At 40.7% G+C, this 21,993-nt stretch overlaps 1 protein-coding gene across 1 annotated transcript; it reads left to right on the top strand.

Annotated features, from left to right (window-relative positions):
* The first annotated feature begins 5,261 nt into the window (after positions 1 to 5,261).
* On the top strand, positions 5,262 to 21,787 carry LOC5577655 (titin). The gene is made up of 3 exons (XM_001656603.2): positions 5,262 to 5,673; positions 5,851 to 6,003; positions 16,364 to 21,787. Exons 1-3 carry the CDS (start codon positions 5,494 to 5,496, stop codon positions 21,176 to 21,178), a joined length of 5,148 nt encoding a protein of 1,715 aa, XP_001656653.3. The 5' UTR covers positions 5,262 to 5,493; the 3' UTR covers positions 21,179 to 21,787.
* The last annotated feature ends 206 nt before the right edge of the window (positions 21,788 to 21,993 follow it).

Genomic DNA, 21,993 nt, shown 5'->3' with positions numbered 1-21,993 from the left:
ACAGATGGCGGTAATGTGTAAACGTCAAAAGCGAACAAAAACGATGCGAGCGCTGCAGGTGACGGATTGGCCACCTACCATATTTTTGAAACGACCGTTGAAAAGGTGGTCGATGCACAATGATGAGAGTGTGACGTCTGTTTGCCTGTGCTAATGTGCTGTTATGAAAATCAACTTTTTTATTGTTTAATCCAGTTTAATCAGAAAATCTTACGCCATAACATAAAACAGGTAATCGATTTTCTTATTGATTTAATGACGACTATCGTTTTCATTAGATGGAAATATCTGCAACAACTTTGAAAAATATTAATATAATATTTGCTATTGTTATCCAAGTCTTGATGAAACATATAGTCTTGGTTTCAACTGGAACATTTTTTTATTTTGGACTTGATTAAGATCTAATATGTACGACTTTTCAAATATTTTATACAAATCTCGCATAACTTCTGATCTCGCCCTAAAAGCCATTGGTAACCATGTGTGTAGCTCGTTGTTTCTGAGCATTTGAATGGATTTTCATGTTATTTAACAACGCTATGTGGAAGAGAGGATCAATATCTACCTGCCCGTGATGTTGGTTTTGATGCTATTTCTTTTTTTTGCTCGGAAACAACGAGCTACGCACGTGGTTACCAATGGCTTTTAGGGCGTTATCTCAGAGTATGCGAGAAATCTCGCATAACTTATGAACACGCCCTTAAATCCATTGGTAACCAAGTGTGTAGCTCGTTGTTTTTAAGCAAATAAATGGATCACGATAAAAACTATCATCATTGGGAGATAGAGAAGGATCTTCTCTTGATTCTAGCATTGTTGAATAACTAAATCTATTCGTTTGTTCAGAAACATCAAGCTACACACTCGGTTACCAATGGCTTTTAGGGTTAGATCAAAATTAATGCGAGAAATGATTTATTTTACGCAACATTGATGAAAGTATAGTCAAAATCGATTGATTAATTGATTGATTGATTGTGTGTTTACGACACTTTACACCTGAATGCATTCGTGTCGGACTTGAATGATCATAAGTTTACAATTCATCATATTTGGCTATATGATTGTGTTTCGGTTAAAAATTTCAGTAATATTTTTGTGCAATTTTCATCGTTGCTCAGGGCTTCTTGAACTGATATAATTATTTTGTCTTTGTGCATCGTATTTTCTGCACTGCAGTATCAGGTGACGCACATCTAAAACCGTCCCACAGCATTCACAACTGGGCGGTGGCTCCTTCAGTAAAAAGTTAAGCTATGTGTGACCAATCCTTAGCCGGGTTAGCACACGTTGGTCAGCTACGCTACTACAGTCTGGCCATCGAAACGTGTCGTTCTCCACTTCCTTTAACTTCACGTCACACTGTAGCTCCAAGTATAGGTAATAAGCGGCATTTAATTTCATTTGTTACTGCATCTAAGTGTTCCTGTTTCCGCTCACAGTAAACAGATTCCGTGACGAACTTACTAAAAAATGCCTTATTTCGAGTTTCGTTATTTATACTGATATTTTTTATGATCAAATCATAACTGCTACTGCAATAAACAAGGCTGTATACTAAAATCGACATTTCTTTAAAATTTTGTTTAATTTTTTGCATGAGTGGTTATTGGAATTCTGTTTCCCGAACAAACTGATATGATTGATCAAGGCGATGATGGAGCGAGTGATGTGCGTAGTCCGAGTATCAGGGACACTCTCGAGTCCCTTCGAATCTCGCAGAGGGTTACGGCAAGGTGATGGCCTTTCGTGTTTACTGTTCAACATTGCTTTAGAGGGTGTGATAAGAAGAGCGGGGATAGACACGAGTGGCACGATTTTCAGAAATTCCGTTCAGTTACTTGGTTTCGCCGACGACATTGATATTGTTGCACGTAACTTTGAGACGATGGCAGACACGTACATCCGACTAAGGGCTGAAGCTAGGCGAATCGGACTGAACATCAATGTGTCAAAGACGAAGTACATGATAACGAGGGGCTCAAGAGAAGACACGGCACGCCCCCCACCTCGAGTTCATATTGACGGTGACGAAATCGAGGTTGTCGAAGAATTCGTGTACTTGGGCTCACTGGTGACCGCTGACAACGACACCAGCAGAGAAATCCAGAGACGCATCGTTGCTGGAAATCGTGCCTACTTTGGACTCCGCAGAACGCTCTGATCGAGCAAAGTTCGCCATCGCACGACCATAGGGACCATCTACAAGACGCTGATTAGACCGGTACTCCTCTATGGGCACGAAACATGGACCCTACGTGCAGAGGATCAACGCGCCCTTGGTGTTTTCGAACGGAAGGTATTGCGGACCATCTACGGCGGAGTGCAGATGGAAGACGGAACGTGGAGAAGGCGGATGAACCATGAATTGCACCAGCTGCTGGGAGACCAACCATTGTCCACCTCGCAAAAATTGGGAGGCTTCGGTGGGCCGGGCATGTCACCAGAATGTCGGATACCAACCCGGTGAAAATGGTTCTCGAAAACAATCCGACCGGCACAAGACGACGTGGTGCGCAGCGAGCAAGATGGATCGATCAAGTTGAGGACGATCTGGGGACCCTTTGCAGAATGCGTGGCTGGCAACGGGCAGCCATGGACCGAGTCGAATGGAGACGTCTCCTACGTACAGCAGAGGCCACCCAGGCCTTAGTCTGACTGGTAAGGTAAGTAAGGTTATTGGAACACACAAAAATACCTAGCAACCCAATAACTGCTCACGAGGTCTTGTATTTGCAATACAAAGGATTATTTTATCAAATGAAAATAATGTCAAAGGACTTCATTTGAACACAGACAAACAGACGTAACACTTAGAGCAAATCTCGATCAAAATCATAGTCACGAGGACATGTACGCCTAATGCTAAAATAAGCGTGTTTGGCCGATGGGCCAACAGATAGCGGTAGTGTGTAAACGTCAAATGCGAACAAAAACGATGCGAGCGCTGCGGGTGGCGGATAGGCCAACTACCATATTTTTGAATCGATCGTTAAAAAGGTGGTCGATGGACAATGATGAGAGTGTGACGTCTGTTTGTCTGTGATTTGAATGTTGTTAATATTTAATATCCGTGCGAAAAATTTTGGTTTTTGATTCGAAAAATTAACTTTTAAACTAGTCAACGGAAATAAGCGCATGGGTGGATACTGGTACACGGATGGTACTTGTTCTGAAATAATAAATACATTTTGTGAAAAAATTCCATGTGATTCCTGAAAAAAAAACATGAACATTCGGCGTTGTTCATGAAATATTCTCAAGAACTCTAAATGTTATTCTTCGAGAAATTTAAGGTGGAATGGCTGAAAAAAATCCTAACAATTTTTAGATGACGCTTAGGAGTTGGTTTCTTAGATTAGAGAAATTCTCAAAGAAATTGTTGGATTATTTTATGGAGGAATAAGGTTTGTTGGATTATTTTATGGAGGAATAAGGTAAGAGTTCTTTAAATAGTAGATGAAATAATTCCTTGTGATGGTGACTATGCACCTGATAAGAAAAATAATCGCCCATCTCCATGCATGGGAAATTTCTTGCAAGAAATGGTCATTGGATGTTTTGATTTCATGCAAGAAATGGTTATTTGATCGCAGTTCGCTGTAAAAAATTTCTTGATCATTTTTTTTCGCAGAAATTTTTACTTCTCTATGGCGGAACAGCTAGTTAGCTTGATATTAAACATGTTATTAGAAATGGATCTTCTGGAGGAAACCTTAGAGAAGTTTCAGGAAAAATATTGGAGTAAATCCTGAAAAAATACGTTCAACAATAGGGAACTAAAGTGTTTAATGGAATCTTGTTTTCATTCAATATTACGAAAGAGCATGTAACTGCAACTACTTTAGCATTTTTTCCCGCTCAAATCATATTAAAACTTTAATTTAAAAATTGGATCCATAAATGAACCTTGACACTTGAGATCATGTTTGACGTTCGCTTAGTCGACAAAAATACCACAGGGGTTCAACTTTTTAACACCGGGGTTGTTCTTTTCTGACATTTCGGAAGGGACACGGAAAACAAAATACACCCAAAATTTGAGTTTAAACCAAGGGGTGTGACAAAATTTAAAAAAAACTTAAAACATGTTTTTTGGGCTTAAACTATCGGAAAACATTGGGAAATTGAGTAAACATATGTTTTTGACCTAAACTTATGCGTTTGGCACTAAAATTGGGACAGGGCTTTAGGACCCTATTTCAAAAGAAATATTTTTGAGATAGTTGTTCACAGTGTTGACCAGACTCATTTCCCCGAAATTCGAATTGTGAAGCCATGAACTGTTATAACTGTGCGTTGTATTCCTGAGATGGAGGGGAAGGTGGTTGGGCTTGAGTATTGCACATGGGATCCGACAGTTTCGATCTCGGTGGGCCGCAATAGGGTCCTAAAGCCCTGTCCCAATTTTAGTGCCAAACGCATAAGTTTAGGTCAAAAACATATGTTTACTCAATTTCCCAATGTTTTCCGATAGTTTAAGCCCAAAAAACATGTTTTAAGTTTTTTTTAAATTTTGTCACACCCCTTGGTTTAAACTCAAATTTTGGGTGTATTTTGTTTTCCGTGTCCCTTCCGAAATGTCAGAAAAGAACAACCCCGGTGTTAAAAAGTTGAACCCCTGTGGTATTTTTGTCGACTAAGCGAACGTCAAACATGATCTCAAGTGTCAAGGTTCATTTATGGATCCAATTTTTAAATTAAAGTTTTAATATGATTTGAGCGGGAAAAAATGCTAAAGTAGTTGCAGTTACATGCTCTTTCGTAATATTGAATGAAAACAAGATTCCATTAAACACTTTAGTTCCCTATTCAAGTTTCGGTGAAATGATTCGCACTCACTCTCTCACTCATTTCATTTCACCGAAACTTGAATTGTGGCTCTCTGGGATCAAAAATTTATCGATTTTGTGTGCAGTACTCAAGCTTAACCATCTGCTTTTCTATCTTAGGAGGATAGAGCATGGTTATAGTAGTTCTTGGCTTCGTAGTTCGGAAAATGTTATTTTCGGGGAAATGAGTCTGAACAACACTGGTTGTTCAGCAATGGTCATTGCCTAACTCGAAACGTGGTACCGAACAAATTTTTTGGCGTGTCAATAGCTTACAAACCCACTGGGTATCCGAAGGTGAAATACAACACCGGTGTAATGGACTGAACCCCCCTTCAAGACTTCACGACCACAACGCCCGGAAAGTGCATTCCAAACAATGGCCGCACGCACACACCCACACTTCTTCGCTGTCAAGCGCACCAAAACCAAGCATCGCAGCCAGAGGAGCAGCAAAACTTCTTCCCGACCGCGAGAGCCGCAGATAGGAGTAGGAGGCGCAAGAAGAAGGAGTGGAAAAAGTGTCAAAAAACATGGAAGCGAACCCGAACTAGAGTCGAATTGTGTGTGCTCGGTTGTGGTGCCAGTGAAAAAATCGATTTTTACCCGTCGGAACCGTGTCCAAAGTGACTTCCGGCCGTCGGAACCGATTCCCGGCATGATGGAGCGTTTCGCGATCAACATTTTGCACAAGCGGATCTACAAAATCTGTCGCCTTTGCGGAGTCGATCAGCCGCACAAGATTCCCATTATTGACGGGGCAGAGACCATCTTAGTAGGCGACGAGGACGAAGAAGCGTCGCTAGCGAAAAAAATCGAAGAATGCGTCGGCATACAGGTAATGGAGGAAAAGCCAAAGATGAAAATGTATAGCTAGTTTGTGATTGTGTTTTTCTTGCGCTTTATCGCTTTTCGCCTTCTCGGAGATTGTTTGTGTTTTTGCCAAAGCGAGTGGGGCGGGGATTTAAACTTTTTCCCTTAACTCTTTTGATGATGCGCTTTCTGTGTGTTGTAGGTTCACAAGGACGACAAAATGCCGCAAAACATCTGCGCGCTTTGTGTGGACAAGATCAACGATTTCTACGAGTATCGATTGATGTGCGCGGCCACCAATCTCCAGACCCGGTCTATCTTAAACTTGAATCTGGTGGAACCCTCGCGAAAGTTGGTGAGTTTGGAACAAGGGGGAGGGTTTCACACAATGTGCAACACACAAAATGTAAACACAATTCTGACTGCAGTTTCTGGAAGTACCGTAAAACGGGGTAACATTGATCGGGATGACCCTCCTTGTAATGAATGCATAGTGCTTCTTTCAGGGCTGGTTGCGTGATACTTTTTAGTGACGTGGTCGCTGTTTTTGAGCTGATCAACTAGAAAGCAACTATTTGCAACAAAAATTGATTAAAGTCACTTTTTTGAAGTTAAATTTTAATATTAAAAACAAGAAAATTTGAAATACAGGGTATCTTCTATTTTGTCATATTCAGAGATTTTTTTTATGACTGATATATGGTAGAATATATCCACGACGAAGGATTCTAGCTTTAATTATTATATAGGGTCTAAGAGAAAATGTCAATAAAAATTAAATAGGCAGCCGTATTTATACTACAAATATGTCAAATGCAAGCTTTCAATCCATATTATGTGTGTAAAATATCAATACTGAGCTAAAACCATTTTTTCACTTTCAAAATCCCGTTGCATTAATTTCTCATGAGGGTGGCCAAATTAGGAGTGCCCTGGCCAAATTAGGTGTATGGAACTTAAAATTATAAAGAAAATGAATTGTTTTTCTTATGTTTTGAATCAATTTGGACGAGTAAATGAATGTAGCTCTATCATATGAATGTGATATACTGAACACAAAAGGTTTCATGCTGATTGGCTATGTAAAATGGTGTATAATCCACTATGGCTACAACTGGCGTATGGCCTAAACCGGTGCTTCTACCCTATTATTATTATTATTAGTATTATACGTCCGAGAACTAAACATTTTGAAGCACAAAACTCTTTTCAATAAAACATTCGGCAGCGCCGATATGAATTTATTACTTGAGCTGTTCAGTTCTTTAACCGTTGAGTGATTTTTATTTATTTGGGATAAAAAATGTTAAGACTAGAAAGCAGTACTTTAGATTGCTAAGCTGGTAAAAGTATATTCTATTCCCAGTTCAATAAAGATTTATCTGGCAATTTTATTTTTCGATTTTTTAAAACTTGATTAATTGATTTGTTCGTTGCACTAACTTTAAATGAGCTGCGTTTTTATTCGGATCCCGTTAGGTGGGCTATAGGCATTGTTAGCACTATGGAATAAAAAAAAATTCAGCATGTTCGTTTTAGCCATTCAGCTTCAATCATTATTCTGCGCAGGACGTTCAACCGGATGACTTCTGCAGCATCATACTTTATAAAGCGAATCACACAATCCAGAGATTTGATTGCATCGCCAAAATTCGGATCATCGTCGGTAGAAGTATCGAGGGAGCTATTACTTTCTTCTGAAGGCTTTTCCAACCATTAGGCTGAATCGATTTTGACAAATTTTCGAAATCGAAAAACCGCATAGTCACAAATGATAGGAAATGGGCCCAAATGAAACCCTTCTTCTTCTTTCTGGCGTTACATCCCAACTGGGACAGAGCCTGCTCATCAGCTTAGTGTTCTTATGGGCACTTCCATAGTTATTAACTGAGAGCTTTCTATGCCGATTGACTATTTTTGCATGCGTATATCGTGTGGCAGGTACGATGATACTCTATGCCCAGGGAAGTCGAGAAAATTTCCAACCCGAAAAGATCCTCGACCGGTGGGATTTGAACCCACGACCCTCAGCTTGGTCTTGCTGAATAGCTGCGCGTTTACCGCTACGGCTATCTGGGCCCCTTCAAAACTTAAAATTCTAAAAAATCGTTTAGCTACTATACAAGCGACTTAAAGTTTGTGGGCTTCCTAGCCGTGCGGGTAGTGTCACCAAGGCATTTACGCGCATCGTGCTAAAGAGTGTGGGTTCGATTCTCGCCACATGCCGAGAAACTTTTCGCGAGGAATGTTATTCGACTGTGCCACTGGGCGTTGCATGCTAGTCCGTTGTCTAGTGTGGTGTTTCCTTCAAAGGGCGAACAGCCCACTGGAAGCATTAACGTGTCTTTTAAAAAAGTTTAGTATGGGAAAGTGATTTATTTAGTATGGGAAAACGGAACCTTTCATAATTAATTAGAAAAAGGTACTTTAAGGACGTACTAAAAATTCTCTCCCTAGCCGATAATTTAGGGCATGAAACAGTGAACATTTCTTTAGAACACAACTTTCTAGTGGCTCTTCAAATAAACGAGTTATAAAATTTGTAAGCACCAAAAATTGTATACGCATGATTATAATTTTTTAATCTGGCATCACGGTGCATTTTATGTAGGAAAGTGGGGGGCAAAGCCTCCTTCCGCATCACCGCCCGCTGGATGGAAGTGCCAAGTAGTTGTTGAAACTAGTTTTACTTCAATGTTAAATATTCTTGTGATTTTCACTAGATAAAAGAACGGTGTCTTCAGCAAAGTTGTAACCTAGTTTAAGGACTACCCCTTGGTGAGCCGTTTTTTAGGAATTCAACAGCTAGGCGGCGCTAGTGGTTATACAAATTATGTACAAACACTACAGATAGGTGGAAATCCTCTGTGCCCGGACACTTTTTGTTTTTTGGTGATATTTCAAAATCTACATTAATTTTACCGTTTGTTTGTGTAAGTCTAAAGAACTAACAATATATTCATACAATTCATTTTTATGGTGGGTTACATTATGTATCAAAAACCGTATACAATGAAATGTGTCCTCTATGGTCAGACACTATGTCCTCTATACTCGGACACTAAGATTTGCACCGCCAAAATGTACACCAAACCCACAGAAAGGCCAAAGGGTGCTTCGTATGTCAGCACATGTCTTGTGGGTTCAATCTTTGCATGATGTACAGTGTATGAAGCATATTAGCGAAATTATTGCTCAATTCCATAAACTCCTTGGGGCGGTCAATTAATTACGTAAGACAATTTTTGGGATTTTTCAACCCCCCCTCCCCCCATCATAAGATTTTTTGTATGAAAATCCAAAATAAATTGTATGGCACGTAAGAAATCTCAAACCCCCCCTCCCCCCATAATTCCTTACATAATTAATGGACAGCCCCTTGTTGGCCAGCGCCATATAAGTCTAGGTTGCGCTAGCGGTTGCTCGGATTCAGGTGATAATGTTTTCGCGTTTGTACCGTGAGGGCCCCTAACTCTGCGCAGCTCCTAACTCTGCGCATTTTTACCAAAATCCACCAAAATCTGGTAAAATACTTAAATTTTTGTTTACAACTTTTTTTCATATATTGCTACAATAGTAATAAAAAAGTACGCGAAGAATTTGCTTGACAAATTTACGTTTATTACTTTAATAAAAAATAAAATAGCTTTAAAAATGTTGAAAAACGTCCAAATTGACTGCCCGTTAGCAAAAATGCTAAGGTAGTACCGCATCACTTAAGTCATTTGAAGCAAATTAAAGAGAATATATTTCAGATTTTTAGTACGTAGGCACTAGTTTATTTATCGAGCAATCATCACTGGTATATTGCAACTTTTTTTTTCTTCATTTTCTTATTCTTCTTAAGTGCGCATAGTAAGAAACCATTTTTCAACGATGTTCCTTACTATGCGCAGCAGTTATAAAACGTTATTTTCAACAAACAATCAACCCTCCAAAGGTTGATATTGAAGGGAACCATCGACTTGTCGACACCATCGTGATATGGAATAGAAATGCTTTGGAAAATTGTTTGAGGCGACCATCATAGTAAGGGAAGATTAAAAATGACGTCCATCATATTTTAAGGATTTCTACACTCCGTCCCCTCAATTCCTGTCGCGATTTTTACAGTATCTGTTGGTCATATCGATCAGTGGACTGTAATTTTCTAATCGCAAATTCGGAATAATTTTTCGCGCACAGAAAGAACAGTTGTGTTCTGTTCGACTTTCATTTATTGACAAGAAAAAGCTTCTACAGTCGCATATAGCGGAAACGGAAAAGCAAAATAAAAATAAAACATGGGTAATCCAAATTAATGTAGTCTGGTTTCTTTAAAATATTACACTCAACAGTATCTAATGCATACATTGTCACATTTTTATAGACTCTTCCTCCCCTCAACGATGGACGTAATTTTTGAATGCTCCCTAATCATACAATAACATAATTTAGATTTTTTGTATAGTTTCATGAGTCAATATCGAGTAATGGAACATCGAGGTTTAATCGTACCATTAAAGTACTGTTATTGATCTGCAATAGGAATCGTTCATTAATCGGACCCGAACCGAACCAAAGAAAATTTGGTTTTTATATTTTCTAGTGAAAATACATAAACAGTCCAAGCTAATTTTCCTTTATACGCCAAGGGTGAACGCAAAAAAAAGACGTAGTTTGTACCCTTTTTGTATGTTGGTTTAGATTTTAGAAAACTAAGTTAATTACATGTTTTGGAAATCATATCTCCTTCTTCTTCTTTCTGGCGTTACGTCCCCACTGGGATAGAGCCTGCTTCTCAGTGTTCTTATGAGCACTTCCACAGTTAGTTATTAACTGAGAGCTTACAATGCCATGACCATTTTTGCATGCGTATATCGTGTGACAGGTACGAAGATACTCTATGCCCTGGGAAGTCGAGAAAATTTCCAACCCGAAAAGATCCTCGACCAGTGGGATTCGAACACACGACCCTCAGCTTGGTCTTGCTGAACAGCTGCGCGTTTACCGCTACGGCTATCTGGGCCTTTTTGGAAATCATATGATGATTTCGATTATTTTGAAAGTTGCACTTAATGGCATTCCTTAACAGTAATTATCATGGATTGAATTATAGATAAAATTCACTTCATTTAGTAAACTTCTATGTTAGAGACATTCCAAGTAAGAACATGAAGATTAATTCAGAGTTTAACTGCTAGTAATGCTTTTAGTAAAATACTTCGACTGTTATAAAGAAATGCGCAGAATAAGGAGCATTGCAAAAATGAGTGCGCAGAGTTAGGAACACGGACACCCTTGAGAAAAATTAAAAATTTGCAATAAAAATCATTACTTAATGAAGCTTTTATATTTTTTCCTTATACATAAGATCAATAAGTATTTGCTACCAAAATTTCAGACTATTGTGTTTTGTTTTCAATTAATTACAGCTGTTTGAAATTTGAAAAGCCTTAAGTGCGCAGAGTATGGGGCCTTCACGGTAGTTCCTGACCATTTATTTGCCAGCTCGAAGGTTTTTATGCAGTCTTGAAGTGTGCTCTTAGGTACAGTCAACTCTCCCTTACTCAATAATCCGTATCTCAATATCGTGTAAGAGAACCATAGTAAAATTTGGTGGTCATGGCTACCTCGATGGTCCCTTGAATCACATTCTTCGCACTGGTTTAGTGTTCTGTAACTCGATATCTCCCGAACTTGATGGTCCCTTCATTATTGAGTTATGGAGAGATGACTACATCATATCTTGTGGCTGCTTCTCGTACGCAATTTTTAAGGCCTTCAAGGATCGAAAGTTTTGTTATTAATGCTCCATTTCTATTGCTGTTCGTCAACACTGTTGACACGTCTGAATATCTGGAACACATAAAACATCTGAGAGTGAAATTTCATACGATCCAGGCTGTATTGCAGCTTCTAGGAAAATGTTTCGAACTGCAACCACCGGAACTTTTGCGTTATTGGCAACGTTGATAGCTTGTGAGGTGCTTCTGACATCGATGAGTTTACTTCGGTCTCCACACATATGAACAGTAGCACCGGAATTAAATATTCATTGTTCTTGGTCCTTCAACTATTTCATATTGGCATAGAATGTGGCGTTTCTCGATCTCTTCCTTTAATGCGGTCTAGCACCGGAATCTTCGTTTTCGCCTTTCTGAGGACAGTCCGAAGCAAAATGTGCAATCTGTTCGTTTGTTTGTTCTTCTTGGCTTCTTTTACTATTTACTTACAAAAGCACAATCCGATCCATAGGACTTGGGAACGCTCGTGATCATAACATCTTGCAGATTTTTTGATTTTACTGCGTCCGCTGTTATCTTGATACCCGAAGCTTCCATATCCATAACCATCGGCTCGTAGTTTTCTGGTAATCCCATCAGGAGCAAGCTTGCTAGCCACGTATCACCCACCTTGAAGCCCACCTCGGCTAATTTGTGGCTTGTCGACATAATTTCATTGACGTATTCTTCAACCGATTTGCATTCCGCCAACCGAATACTCGTGAGCTTCGGCAGCAGAGCCATCCCACTGTCCTGGATCGTGCACTTGAGATTCTTTCGGATGAGATTCATGTGCAGTTTCGGCTTCCTGAACTAGACTATACTGCCGTGAATCGCAAGTCAGTCCCATCTGTAAAAAGTAGGCATTGAGAAAATGGGCTGTGAAGTTTCCAAACTCGTTTCCATACGAATATTCAAAAAATTCCAGAGAATTAGAACAGTAGAAGCATTAACCTAAGAATGCTAATGTCGCTGCTGTTCGTGTTACCAACATCTAGTTTGCCACGAACTGACAGCGTGAGTACCGGGCCTCAAAGTGTCAGATTAATTTTCAAACCCAAAACAACAACATGGTATTGAACAAACAATGAAAACCCATAATTTAAGGTAATAATTATTAAAATCAATTTTGTGAGATTGATATAGTAAACAAAAACTACTATTTCTAAAAATGTATATTGTGATGAATTATGTGTAATAATATGCTCCCTAACATATGAATTATTAATTTTAGTAATATCACCGTTATTAGCTAAAATATTTCATAAATCATATTTTTCCGTTTTGACCCAATCTCACCCCCCAGACCCATTTTCACCCCCATCGACGGTATCTGTTTGTCCTAAACTCACAAATTTCAAATCGTTTCTAACCCACAATATTTTGGATTTCATTATTTATTTTGACTTGTAAAGTACTTAAATACAGTCCTAAAAATTTGAACATTTATATGACAAAAAAAGTTGCAAAAGCAAACAATTGGAGAGTTTACAAAATCCTTCTAAGAGTTAGTGAAAATATTCAAACAATCTTCTTCTATGTGAAAATTACTATTCGTGGGACTGCAATAGTGTTTCTAATGTTATTCAACAATTGGGTCCTAAAATGTTTAATGAATTCTTGTTTTTATTTAATAACACGAAAGAGCATGTTCTTGCAACTATTTTAGCAATTTTTCTAGCTCAAATAACGGCTATAACATTTTTAAACTTCAATTTTTGAAATGGTTCCAAATATGAACCTTGACACTTGTGATCATGTTTGACATTCACTTTTTCGATAAAAATGCCACAGAGCTTATAGTTTTAACACTGGAGTTGTTCCTATCTGACATTTCGGAAGGGACTCGGAAAACAAAATATACCTAAAATTTGAGTTTAAACCAAAAGATGTGACAAAATCTCAAAAATCATAAAAAAAAAGTTTTTTGGGCTTAAATCAATGAAAATCATTTGAAAATTGAGTGAACATGTGTTTCTGCCCTAAACTTAAGCGTTTGATACTAACATTGGGATAGGGCTTTTGGACCCTAATGACTATTTATAACACAAACATGAAATGGTGTTCTGAAATATCAAACTACATAAAGTTTTTGATCGATGAAAAAACTTGTTTTTTGAAGACATTGCTTTGAAAGCCATGGTAGGACATTTTTTTCTTTTAAATCAAATTTGATGTTAAAGCTTTCTGTTTAAAATATCTAAAAATATGAAATCGCAGAACCATGATGTCGTCCGGTTTTAATCTTTTAGGCATCCGGGAATCGGAAAAATGATTTTGAATGGACACCCTGAAATGTACGACCCGTGCCGAAGAAATCATCGTTATGCAACTTGTTCCATAAATAACTATTTTAAAACTCTTTTGGGTTCTAATTGATTCAAGATATTTTCAAAAGCTTTTACAAACCCACTTACCTTACAAAGAAAATATAAAATCATCTATAACCATAAAGGTAACAACACTTTCAAATTTATAAAGTAAAGTACCATAATTCAGCGCATTTCATCAAAAATTTCATTATTTCTCCTAAAATTTCAGGCAGTTGTTCACTTTGCATTTTGCATACGATTCAAATTCTTGGAGAATTTCAAAAAATGCGCGAATTAGGGTCTTAGTTAGGCTGAATTACGACACTTTACGGTATTTTTGGTCAAGTGTTTCGAAGCTGTTTAATAACTTCCTTTAAAAATGAGTTTTTATTCATCTAAAATTACCTATCCACTTGATAATTCATGTATTTTATAGCATTTCGTAAACCTGAAATTTATTTGTAAATCTGGACCAGGCTTCTGAATTCTCACTCACTCTCACGATAATGGATTTATCCCTCACAGCAATTTTCAGCGATAAGCTGCCTTGCGATTTTATCCGTCCACAAAACAAAGCGAAAATAGATAATTGCACATTTCCGTAGCTGTAAGAAGTTTGTTTTCTCTTTCTCCGATACATGGAGAACTTTTCCTTTATCCATCGCCACGAGCAGCAGTTGCTTTTATACACCAAATTAACCACTCCGTTCGTCAAGTTGGTGTGGTAGTATGGTTAGCGTGCACGCATCGCGGTTGTTTTTAGCAATGTTCTAGGTTCGAATCCCGTCGCCGGCACTAGTTTTTGTTTATCCACATAGAGATAATTCTCGGGAGCTTATGATGGAATGAAAAATAAATTATCCCCAGAGTGGAGTAATTTTCGGTTATCCTCCATCGTAGCTCCAGGGAAAATAAATGTGAGCGATAAAAGATGTTCACGTGAGGAAGTGAAAAAAGCATTCTCCTTACGTGCGAAAAATCGTAGATTGCGCATCATTGATACGAAAATTTAGAACCCTGATCTGGACAAAACCTGGAAATATCAGGAAATTTCATTTCTGTAAACGAGTAGACACTCTGGAAGTAGCGGATTCGAAGTAAAAAAAAAACATTTTTGTTGAAATTTCTGGAGAATATTCTGTAGAAATTTGAAACATATAATCTTTTTTTTTTTTTTCTCGGAGTTCTGTGACAAATGTGTAGTGGAAGTTCTGGTGAAATTTCGTAAACGGTTTTGGACTAAACATAGACAAATTTTTATTTTTTCTTAATTTCGTCAAAAAATTCCATTACTAACATCAAAAATTCTCCTTTAAACTTCATCAAGGATTTCTCCAGAAATGCCTATAGCTATTTTTCGAGAATATAAGGAAATTAAATCGTTATATGCTATATTTCCAAGAACTGCACAGGCTAAAAACTATTGCACAGTTCCAGCTTAAGGCTGAGCAAGAGTTGGTCTGTTTTTAGCCTGTGGAAAAAAAAAAATCAAATAATGCGAATAATAAGCAAGTTGTTTTCTTCGGAGTTCGTGGATTAAAAATTTGAAAAGTTCTTCATCGACCTGAATTGATAAAACCGAAAGGATTGTAATCTATGCGTAGCTTATTTCGCCCATAACAAGGAGTGAGATCTTTATTGTATTATCTTTTAGTCACACTTAAGTCATTGATGCCGATTCAAGCCTCTTGTAATTTGGTGAGTCCTTTACTAAGACCGAACTGTTTCAAGCACTAAAGTCTTGTCCCAGATCAGACATTGTAGAGAAATATTTCAAATTACTACAGTTAATGTTTCGCGTATATATTTCATTATATATTAGGCGGCATCCATATATTACGTAACGCTAAAATTAAAAATTTTCGACAATGCCCCCCCCCCCCCCCGTCCGTAGCACTTTTTGTATGATTTTTTTAAATTTGTTGTATCAGCCCCCTAGAGCGTTACGTAATTTGTGGACGGCGCCTTGGCATAAGACACATACCCGTTTTTTGAACTAATGTTTCTCGTTTTAATGTCACTTTTTAGTCACTATTTGGTTAAACTATTGATCTAGTCGCTAAAGTTACTACTTTTTTGCTGTCTGGCAGTCCTGTTCTTCTTCTTTCTGACGGTACGTCCCCACTGGGACAGAGTATGCTTCTCAGCTTAGTGTTCTTATGAGCACTTTTTTTGTCAAAGTTGCCCTTTTCGCATTCGTATATCGTGTGGCAGGTACGAAGATGCTCTATGCCCTGGGAAGTCCGGAAAATTTCCAACCCGAAAAGATTCTCGACCGGTGGGATTTGATCCCACGTACCTCAGCTTGGCCTTGCTGAATAGCTGCGCTTTACCGCTACGGCTATCTGGGTCCCCAGTCCTGTTATGTTTCTTATATTCATAAGCTCATAAGAACAATCGCTTCGAAATGTTTCCTAAAGTTTACCTTTCTGTTTGAAGAACATTTCGTCCAAAGGTTGCATTGCACTACAAATTTCGAGCTAATCTTCCAAAACCCAAATAAGGTTTTGCTAGTATGGGCCTGTCCCTGCAGGATCTGAAGACAGAATTTTGTTTACATTTGATGACCTCGAAAATGTTTGCACTGTGTTTTTTGCCGGATATGAGTTTTATTACCTTTCTGATTGCGTATTTCTAGTTGAACTTCGGGGAGGTATCCAAAGTGGAGGATGTGAAGAAGGAGGACGTGAAGAAGGTGGTGGAAGTGGCGACAAGCAGCAGTAACACCATAATCCCGACTGGGGGTAAAAAGGGCAAGAAAAAGCGAGGACCGCCGTCTCCCTCGCCATCCCCGGCTCCTCCAACTACACGTATCAAAGCTCCGGTGGATGTAAAAGATGAACCAGTTCCGGCTATTCCCGTGAAGGCCCTTACCAAAAAGGAACGTATGAAGCAATTGCAATTGCAAAAGGAAAAAGACGAAAAGAAAAAGAAAGACGACGAGAAGAAGAAAAAAGAGGATGAGAAGAAGGATAAGAAAGATGATAAACTTAAAAAAGAGAAAGTGGAAGCGAAAGCACCGGAAGTCAACGAGCAGAAGCATACAAGATCCAAGAGGAAAGAACCTTCTCCGCCGAAGGAAGTGGCAGAGACAGTTGAACAGACAGTTCCTCCGCCGAAAAAGATCAAATTCGAACACCCTTGTTCGTACTGCACGGATGAGTTCAAGACGGAAACCGAATTGGCTGCTCATTTGGTGGCAAAACACACACCTTCAGTTCGCAAGTTTGGTTGTGGCTCATGTCGGGAAACTTTCGAAACCGTCCTGGAATCCAAGGACCACAATCTCTGGCATCAGCTTACCCGTACTCTGTACACCTGTTTTAAGTGTAAGCGAAAGTATGACAAAAACTTGGCTCTAGTCAAGCACATGTCGTTGAATGCGTGCGGTCGCGTTGCTCGGGGACGACCTCCGGCCCTTCATCCCGACGTCCAATGTCGATTGTGCAGCAAAAAGTTCAAAACGCAGAATCTGTACGAATGGCACGGTTGTTTCCTCAAACCGAAATGCAACTGCCCCAAATGTGGCAAATATTTTGTCAAAAGACAAATTCTCATTCGTCACTACATGATGTACTGCACCGGAACACTTCCACCGCCAGAGCCAGTCATTATTCCGAAAGTTGAACCCGTCGATCCAGCTGAAAAACCTGCGGCGGCAACGACTGTGGCCACAGAGAAACCCGATCGGAGAAAACGTCGTGTTGCATTTGCTGAACCAGAACTGCCCAAGGAGGAACGTGAAATTCCGTTCCCACCGCCACTCGAGCCCGAAGCTGCAGCTTCCTCTCCGGCCCCTACTCCTACCCCGGCCCCATCGGGAAGCAAGAAGAAAAACAAGAAAGACTCCACTCCAACCGTCACCATCAAACCGGTCCCCCCTCCTCCGGCTCAAACCGAGAAGATCACATCACTTTTAACCTCCGGAGCCAAGCTGGACCGTGATAGCGATATTACCACCATCAATAACCTCCTGAGTTCGGTCACGGAAGCCATTGCCAGTATTTCCGAAGCTAAAGCCAAGAAGAAGAAGAAAAAGAAGGACAAGAACAAAGATAAGGCTGAAACAGAATCGTCCACAGTCGAAGAACAGAAGAAGGATCCTGCACCGCCGGAGCCTAAGGAACCAACTCCCCCTCCTCCAGCGGTAGAAGAAAAGACTGAGGAAGATCTTGAAGCCTACGCGTTGGCTCAGGAAGTTGGTGAAATGACTTTGGATCAGCAGCTGGCGTTCTGTTCTGGAAAATTACCGCTGGTGGTCCTTGCCAAGACAACCTTCAAACAGGAATACACCGAAATCGACACGGAACCCTCCCAAATGCAAGAGCCCATGGCTGAAAATGGAGAGGACGATGGGTACGATGATGCTGGGAACGATTATTCCGGTTTCCAAGATGATGATGACAACGAGGAGGAACCCGCCGAACAAGAAGAAGCTCCTGCAGCAGAACAAAATCAGCAAACTGAAGAACTTGAATTCCCAAGGCCAATCAAACAGGAAGTCGAACCGGAAGAACCAACGATTGCACCGGAAACACCACAGCAGGAAGAAGCACAATCGCCTCAACAGGAAGAAACCGACAGCCCTCGGTTGGAAGCAACACAAACACCTCAACCCGAAGAACCAACACAGCCAACGGTTGTGGCAGCTCCGAAACCTGCGAAGGAACCAGAATCTCTATTCGATGAGCAGCTTGCAATCACCATTAAAAAGGAACCCGGCCTGGAAGAAGAACCGCAACAACCTGCGGCGAAACGGAAACGACCCGAGTCCCGTGCTTCTGCTGCTCCTTCACCTGCCTCTCCTGTAAGTTCATCTCGAAGCGCCCCGCAAGAATCGCCCAAACTCATCCTGAAGATCAACAAGGGTATGCTGAACTCGGCCACCGAATCGACCAGAGCAATAAAGACCATTGTCCTAGACGATGACGACGACGACGACGAAGAGGATCAACGCCTTCCCGAACCGTCAGAAGCATCGAAGAAGACGAAGGTTTACAAGAAGCCCGACTTCCTGGCGGTGAAGATCAAACAGGAGAAGGTCGATCCAGCTTACGAACGCGTTGAAACACCAACCGTCGTCAGTCAAGCCGAACTTCCTGGTGGCATCCGAATAAAACAGGAAAGGCTAGATCCCGATGAAGAACCGGCCCAACAATACGAGGAAGAAGAACAAGCTCCGCCACCACAGAAGAAATCACGATTGTCTCGCAAGGACAAACCAGCCTCGCCGATCGTTGCATTCGACGGAGTCCGTATTAAACAGGAAAAACCGGATGCACCTCAACCGGATGTGGAAATGCCCCCATCCATTCCTGCCCCAGAGGATCCCAAGCCAGCACAGGACAAGAAGAAGAAATCCAAGGGCAAAATCAATCCATTCGCGTTGCTCCGACAGAAAATGGCTGCGGAAGCTGCTGCCAAAGCTGCCGCTGGATCTGCTCCTCCACAGGCCCCATCTCCTTTGCCGGTTATTACCAATGTAGTCGGGAACGCGCCAACCACATCCACCTCTTCAGCCAGCTCTTCTGGTGAAAACACCCCCTTGGCCGAATCTGACAGCGAAAGTGACCGACGAGTTCCGGTCATCGCCCAGGTAGCTTCTATAGCCGCCGAAAAGGTCAGCGCACCGGAATTCCCCATAGCAATCAAACAGGAACCGGTAGATGAGCCCGAGGAAGAGCATCAACAGGAACATCCGCATGCTGAAGCCGAAGAAGAATCACCCGAAAATGACTTCCCGATGCCCATCAAACAGGAGATTCCAGATGAACCACCCAAAGTTTCCGAAGAGAGTCCCTCAGAGGCGGAAGAATCAGATTTTCCCGTACCCATCAAGGAAGAGCAGCTCGAATCTCCACCGGAATCTTCGGAAAGCGAAACTAGACAACAAGACGAAGAACCTGTCGCCAAGGACGTGGCCGAAGAAAAAGAACCGGAAACTCCGTCGTCTACTGAAGAAGAGCAATCCGATGAGAAAGGGGACGATGAAGGGGAAGCGGATGATCACAAGAGTGTTCCTTCGTCGGTTCAAGAAGAAGAACAAGGCGAGGACGAGGAGCATGATGAAGATGAAAAGGAGACTGTTCAGAAGAGTGAAGATGAAAAGGAAGAAAGTCCAGCGGAAGCGGCTACTAAAGATCAGAATGACGAAGAGGAAGAGGAAGAAGAGGATGATGAAAAAGAAGGGGAGGAGAGTGCTGGAGCTGCTGTGGAGGATACAGTTGTTCCATCAGAGGAACATAAAGCGGATCAGATTGAGGAGGACGAAGACGATGGCGAAGAAGAGGAGGAAGAAGAAAGTAGCTCCCCTGTTGTAGAGGAAAAGAAAGATTCAGTTGTTCCATCAGAAGAAGAAGAAGCAAATCCAAACGAAGAAGACGGGGATGATGGTGAGGAAGAAGAGAATGAAGAAAGCAGTTCACTTGTGGAAGAGGAAAAGAAAGATTCACCGAAGGCTGACGAAGAGCAGAATGAAAAGGATGAAGATAACGACGGAGAGGAACAGGAAGAAAGTCCGTCACTTGCAGCGGTAGAAGAGAAAGCAGAACCTCCTTTGGAAAACGAAGAACAGAGGAATAGCGAAGATCCGAATGAAGCTGATGAACATGAAGATGATGAAGAAGGGGAAGAAAGTCCTTCAGATGTGGTAAAGGAGAACGTTGATTCACCTCCGAAAGTAAATAAAATTGATCAAAACGATCAGGACAAAGAAGATGAGCACGAAGAAAAAGAACAAAACGTAGCGGGGCGAAGGGTAGAAAACGAAGAAGTCACAGAACAGAAAGAGCAAAATAACATCGACGAAAGGATCGAGCGTTCGGATGTCCCAGATCAAAATGAGCCACTGTTGAATGACGAGCCGGAAAATTCCACGTCGCCCATTTCCGATATTCCAATGGATGATTACGATCAAAATTCGCTGGGGCAGGAAAATCTCCCTTTCAAATCACAAGAGCCCCAACAAGAATCGGTTGCGGTGGTGGAACCGCCACCTATAACAGAAGCCCCGAAACCTTCCTCAACCAGTGACGAGTGTGCTGACGCCCGCTTGGAGTCTCAACTGGAGGAGCTGCAGAATCTTCTCACCGGTGGACTAAAACCTTTGCCCGATCCAACGCAGCTGGCACAGGACAGCTCATTCGTTCCTTCCAGCAGCGTTCAGAACATGGTTCAAAGTTCTTCCACGGGATTGTCCAGCGTTGAAAACAACGTCGGTATCAGCGGACTGGAGGATGATCTGGACAGCTTGCTGAACAACAAATTAGAAGAAATTAAGGCGGCCCAGCCGTTAAGTTCTCTACCCCCGCAAGACGATCTCAATATGGTGATCGAACGGGAACTCTTGCATGAAATGATGCCAATCAGTGACAACGGCAACAACAGCCTGCTCGGAGTAGGACAGGATTTACTGCTGGACGGAAGCGGCAATAGCGGCCAGCAGTCGTCATAATTCATTACGCATTTTTGAAATTCCCCTCCTTTCCCCCCTATTGCACTCACGTCCCACAATCTTTAATTGTATTTAGTGAAAGCCTATTGGATCGGATTAAGATTTTAGGCTGCCCAACAAACACTCACATTTCAAATCATTGCTCGGCAAGAATAAGCCATCCAAAAGTATAGTTTTCATTCTGCCGTTTATGGGTATTCATTAATGTCGTTCAACAGAGCTTGTATATTTTATATTTGCACCTTATAATTTTTTGTACCTCTCGTGACCGCTCTTCTTGGAGCCGAAACAAATCCTTATTTCGTTAAAAAATAAGAAACCCATCACTGTACTCTCTTTTGTTGGTCCTGTTTTAGTTTTATTGATGGATTGATTCCTATCATGCAAAAAAAGAAAAAAGAAACCCAATATTATATAGATTCTGACTGTAACAGTAGAATATCCTCCCCATCGTAGATGTATGTCGATCGTAAGAGAATGTAATAAGTTCGATATTTAGGAAATGCAAACGAACAGTAGCAACAACTGCAAGGTAAAATAGTGTCACAGTGAATTACAATATCGATTGCGCTATTGGATAAAGTAATAAATCATCAAATTTGAAAACTATTCCTCCGAATGTCTTTCACTGGGCTTAGACGTATCCGAATGCCCGATTAGAGTGGGATTATATTAAAAATCGCTCCAGTCCACTTTTTGGATTGCATTTGGGTCCCAAAACAACTGTGCAATATTTCATCTCCATCGGTGAAACTATAAAATGCCAATAAAAATCGCCAATGTTCGCCCATAGACCTCTACTAAAAATATCTGAA

Source organism: Aedes aegypti, chromosome 1 (genome assembly GCF_002204515.2).
Source record: "Aedes aegypti strain LVP_AGWG chromosome 1, AaegL5.0 Primary Assembly, whole genome shotgun sequence".
Taxonomy (NCBI): domain Eukaryota; kingdom Metazoa; phylum Arthropoda; class Insecta; order Diptera; family Culicidae; genus Aedes; species Aedes aegypti.
This window is presented reverse-complemented; position numbering and strand designations above follow the sequence as displayed.

Excerpts from the sequence above, each read along its gene's own strand:
- LOC5577655 (XM_001656603.2), top strand. The coding sequence starts at position 5,494 with ATGATGGAGCGTTTCGCGATCAACATTTTGCACAAGCGGATCTACAAA. Across the intron at positions 5,674-5,850 it reads AAGAATGCGTCGGCATACAG|GTTCACAAGGACGACAAAAT; the intron begins GTAATGGAGGAA and ends TGTGTGTTGTAG. Across the intron at positions 6,004-16,363 it reads TGGAACCCTCGCGAAAGTTG|TTGAACTTCGGGGAGGTATC; the intron begins GTGAGTTTGGAA and ends GCGTATTTCTAG.